Source organism: Triticum urartu, chromosome 4A (assembly GCF_056163025.1).
Source record: "Triticum urartu cultivar PI428250 chromosome 4A, HENAU_Tu73, whole genome shotgun sequence".
Lineage (NCBI taxonomy): Eukaryota > Viridiplantae > Streptophyta > Magnoliopsida > Poales > Poaceae > Triticum > Triticum urartu.
In genome coordinates, this window is record NC_141876.1 from 425,922,860 (window position 1) to 425,928,089 (window position 5,230).

Below are 5,230 nucleotides of genomic sequence, written 5' to 3' on the forward strand. Positions count from 1 at the left end.
TTGGAGCAAGCGCCGGAGGTGGATTCGTTGGTGGCGATGAACTTCAAGATGGACTTGATCAAGATGGTGCGGAGTGAAGATCGACCAAGATGGTGCCGGACTTGGGCGCAAACTTTTGCAGGGCCCTCTTTTGCGTTTGTCGTACTCAACTTGGCTTTCATTTGCACGTAAATTGTGTTATATCGTTTGAATTTGAACTTATTTGAGGAAAACTATGTCAAATACGAGAATTACCGTTTTCTGTTTGCAGATCGTCGCGACGGTGTCTGAGCAAAACCCGCAGAAGCCGATCCGTAAAAAAATATATTCACGAAATATATTTTTTTACGGTTCCGTTTGGGGGGTCTGCATCTGTGGCCGTCCGAGCCAGCCCATAAAAACGGGTTTCCATGACTTGCAAATGCGTTTTGTGGACCGGCCGGATGCGGGGTCGGCTAGAGTTGCTCTAACAAATTACGAGTTCGACAATACTGCAATCATCAACGACTACGGCTTCGTTTTTTTCCTCTTTTTATTAGTAGACACTCCTCGCAGATGAAGCGTGGCTAGAATGGGATAGGCAAACTGAACAAATAGGACCAAGCACTTCCAAAACAGCGCGCGGACACTCTGCAGAAAGTCACGGAAGGAACAACAGCCTCTGAGATACAATAAGGCCCTGTTTGATTCACCGTTGGTTCCAAGCTAAGCATCGTCGAAGAGCAGTTGGCGCACGTTGACAGGGGAGATATCCGCCGGGTCGCCGTCGAGGATGCGGGCGGCTATGAGCGCGTTGGCGGCGTCGCTGGGGTGGTACGCGTCCCAGAACACGTACTTGGACCTGTCCGCGCAGTAGCTCGACGTGGGCCCGCAGGGCGCCAGCCCGCCGAACCGCCCGCCCACGTAGCAGCACGCCGAGTCCGCCACCTCGAACCCTACACACAGACACAGATCGACGCAACGCCGAGTCACACATAAACTCCTGTTTCTCCATCTGATCATGCTTCATGCTTGATGACTTGATGTCATATGGGCTATGGTACCGTGCGACTTGTAGTTGGCGATGACGTCGGAGACGATGCGGTAGACGTCGGCGTAGACGAAGCGCGAGCCGCCGAGGCCGGCGCCCAGCTCGGTCACCACGGCGCGCAGCTTGCGGTTGAAGGACTGGGCCAGCTGGTTCGGGAACTCGGCGCACGCCCCGGCCCCGGTCGTCATGATGTCCCTCAGGTATGGGATGCAGCCGATCGGCCCCACGTTCACCACCACGATCTTACGGGCGTCCAGAAGGTACAGCCTCTACAATTATGTATGCAAACTCTAATTAATCAACACGAACCGAAGCTGTTGATGTGCATGTGAGGAGCTGTGGGATGGCATGCACGTACGATGAGCTGCTGCCGGTACTTGGCGATCATGCCGTTGATGAAGGCCTCCGGGGGCGTCACGGCGCGCTCCGGCACGGACAGGACGGGGACGAGGTAGTTGTTGATGAAGTCGTTGGAGCCCATGGTGACCGAGAAGAGCGCGCCCCTCAGCCGGCTCACCGCTGCCACCTCCCCGCGCTGTGTCATCATGTCGCGCCGGTTCTTGGCGTAGTTGTCAATCTGCGCATCCAGGTTTATACGCCCACCCTGCCCAAATTTCACGATTTACCACTCGATCAAAGACCTTGCGTTTTGTAGTACTCCACAAGCAGCTTATCGGGAAAAAAAATTCATTCAAGCGGAATCGTCGTTTCGCAAAAGAGAAATTACTGCCGGAACAAAAAATTTACATCAACTATGAAATGTGCTGCGAGATATGGATTAACTACAAGTCTCTATTACTAGATCACGCACAAGGCGAGCTATCGGAGAAGGCCTCATGCGGAAGCAATGATCGCAGCTTACGCGGGACATGTTGATGAAAAGGGGAAACAAGAAGGGTCTCGACACAAAAGGCGAGCAGTTTAGTAAGTAAGTATACTGACGAAGATGCTCCCGGTCTGGTTGAGTATGCCGCCGCCGCCGGACGCGTAGTTGACGCCTCTGAACAGGACGTCGCCGGTGGTGTTTGGGTCCATGTAGGGCAGCACAAACCCTCCCAGCCCCATCTCTTGCCCTGAAATCGTGCCAAAGTTTTTTCTTTTTCTTTAAATAGAGAACAGAGGCAGCGTGACAGTAAAATTCAGATAAGGACTGTTTATCACCTAGTATGTCGACGATGGTCCGGCCGTTGGTGTACCGGCCGGTGGCCTGGTGGCCGTCGAAATCGATGCCGTTGGGGGCATAATTCGCCCGGGACAGCGTGGCGATGTAGTTATTGTTGCCGGCGTCGACGAGCGAGTCGCCGAAGACGAATGTTGCCGGCGGAACAGGGGCGGCAGCGCCGGCAAACAGCGCGCCGATGCACGCCAGTAGAGTAAAACGGGATGCCATGCCTGATTGCAGCTCGTGTGAAGGGCTCATCGGTGAGCGAGCAATGTCACGGTAGGACTAGGAGAGGGAAAATGTCAAAAGATCCTACGGCAGTAGATCAGATCAGATCAGTCGTGAAGGCAATGTTGCAATTGAGGATGGCGAGGGAAGATAACCGTTGCCTGTTTATATACCACTCCGCTGAGAAGCAGAATCCGATTTTTTTTTTGAAAAGGAAGATTACCCCCGGCTTCTGCATCTGAAAAAGCCAGAATCTGATGGAGTATATGAATGGACGAATGATTGAGATAATGGAGACGAACCGACAAAACCGTGATCAAGTGAAATGGCATGATTAGTGACTTGGAGTGCCAATTAGCCCGCAAATGACAAATCCAATCCCACGGACGAGGTTTGAAACCGAGAAGAAAGGGCAAGAAACAAGAATAAACAAGGAGAGAAGACTGTGTGGTCTCTGAAGGTTTTCGCACATATATAAAAGCCTCACATGGCATTGTTTTTGCATGAACCTTTGCATCTTGGCAATGAATGGCTGCTCGTTTTTCAAGCCTCCGCGGCTACCCGTGAAACTTTTGCCACCGGAGAAGGGGACGAGTCCGTGCCACACTGTATTTTGGGCAGGGTTCAGCGAATAGCATGAGATCAGATCTTTGCAGTTGCAGTGGCGTGTCGTCAATCAATTCTAGTACCATGTGCATTCATTTTTGTCAGGACACAGGCTGCAGCTGCATTGACCTCTACCCTCGGAACTCAAACGTGCACAGAGGCCACCGGCACAGCGACCTCGATCTTGCAGAGATCGCTGCCATTTAGGGTCACGGTATTCACTGCATCGTCACGGCATGAGGCTTGATTGGTCTCGTCTCGTGATTTCGCACAAGATGCGCCGCGATAAATTGATGCCTGCCTGTGCAGGCGAGGCTGGTTGGCAGGAAAGTTTCGTCTGTTCTCGAGGATCTTTTTGTTTTTTTTTCTCACAAAGGGTTGAGAAGTCGATGCACGATTGCAGACGTCGTATGCCAAACCAAGCAAGAAGCATCGAGGTTAGCCTGTGAGAGGGTGAACCGCAGGTGAACATGCATCGTTTGGTGCATGCAATCCAATTCAGAGGGTAAGTGATGTTTTCCCTTTTTGGGTTATGCTTCGGTACATCCCTTTTGAAAGATTTGAGGATCTCAATGCATATCAATGGTAGATAATTAAGAAAATGACCCGCAAAAAAAGATAATTAAGAAAATGAACGACAAGATGAGCCTAACTTCATATGTGGAGGACCCCTCAGAGTGAACGATTCGATCGCTATAGGAAGGGAGGATCGAGCGAAGCAAAACTTTCGCTGGGAGAACCTCTCCAGGGAGGTTTAGATTAATCCGGACTAAAGAAATAGTTAAAGGGTGTGTCTAGGTCTTCGTCAACTAAGATTTAACCAAGTCTGAGTCAAGTGACATAATATGCAAGAGAGAAAAAGAAAAAGGCTGGATATTTTTTTTGCATGGATCTTAATGTAACATCTCACGGATATAGCATCGACTGAGACTTAACAAAGTCTCAATCGACTGAGACTTAGCAAGACTGATACTTAAATGTTGCCCCCTCAGATGACTATAGAAAGCTTAATTTATGTCCTTGCAGGAGCACAAGTCACATGCCAGTATGCACAAGTTACAGACCATCAGCAGTTCTATTGTTACCATATGTTGAACATTTGAAATGCCATATTCTTGCAGGTAAGTCACCAGGTTGCTGAGTTCGGCCCTCCAGGACAACATCGGCAAGGAGCTTATAATTGTTGAGGTTACTGATTCTTAGCAATCCGATGCAACGTAACCTTTTCCTGAATAATCCAACTATGCCTGTCAACCAATCAAATTTATATACCGTAGCATATCAATCACAATGCATGGTGGAATATAAGCACATCGTGGGAGATTGCAGGTTGCTCACATGAAAGGATCTCCGTGTCCTCGTCGAGTCGCTTGGTATTGAGGGATGTTCTGCTTGCGGCCGAGGGCAGCTCTTGCGCGGGGATGAGTTGTCGGGGCAATCTGCGGTGTGTGGGGTGGCCGAAAGTGGTAAGTTGTCCTTTACTTCAATATCCTGCAAAATGGTGCCCTACAAAAATGTTAGCCAAACATTATAAAGATACAAGACTGCACATATACCAACATTAGCAATACTATACAGGGTCACTTGAAATTTGAAAATCCTGTGAAAAGATTTGGCCTCCTTACAAAAGATATTTTTCCTAACAGAACACCAAAAGCTATAGGTTCCTTTTATACTGTACTTGAATTTTTGTCTGTGTTACCTGCACAAAGGAGCAGTTTAGATACCGATACAACACAAATATATGGCACGAGATGGAAACAATTCTCTTATTTGTTGTTGACCATCACTCATACGTATCTCTCTATCTACTTGTCCAGTAGCAGTTGGCACCTTACCAAAGCACAGTTGGGGAAGTATTTTTCTCCTTAGGTTCTTGCAAGGGTGAGGGCGACGGGGCGGAGTAGAGAGAGTCATGGAAAAAGATATGAGAGAGGAGGCGGGTGAGAGCGACGGGGCGGAGACCCTGCCGCCGCCGCCGGAACCACCGCCTGGGCTTCATCCCGTGCATTCCCATCATGGAAACGAGGTGCCGACATCTCTGGGGCGCTCATCACTAGCGGGGATTGCGCAGGTCTTGCGAGACAAGGTCGAGCGCGGGCTTGGGGAGGCGGATTGGGATCGGGGCTTTCTTCACCCGGCGAGATGGAGCGTGTAACACCCCGGATGTAACTTTCCCTATTTGTACTCCAACTCTTGCCGTTTCCGGCGTTAAGTTATATTTA

At 49.8% G+C, this 5,230-nt stretch overlaps 1 protein-coding gene across 1 annotated transcript; it reads right to left on the minus strand.

The window, feature by feature from the left end:
- Positions 1–556: 556 nt before the first annotated feature.
- LOC125529986 (GDSL esterase/lipase At4g16230) lies at positions 557–2,568 on the minus strand. The gene is made up of 5 exons (XM_048694401.2): positions 2,171–2,568; positions 1,952–2,082; positions 1,368–1,613; positions 1,023–1,278; positions 557–914 (listed from the first exon to the last, which is right to left on the minus strand). Exons 1-5 carry the CDS (start codon positions 2,427–2,429, stop codon positions 685–687), a joined length of 1,122 nt encoding a protein of 373 aa, XP_048550358.1. The 5' UTR covers positions 2,430–2,568; the 3' UTR covers positions 557–684.
- Between the last annotated feature and the right edge of the window lie 2,662 nt (positions 2,569–5,230).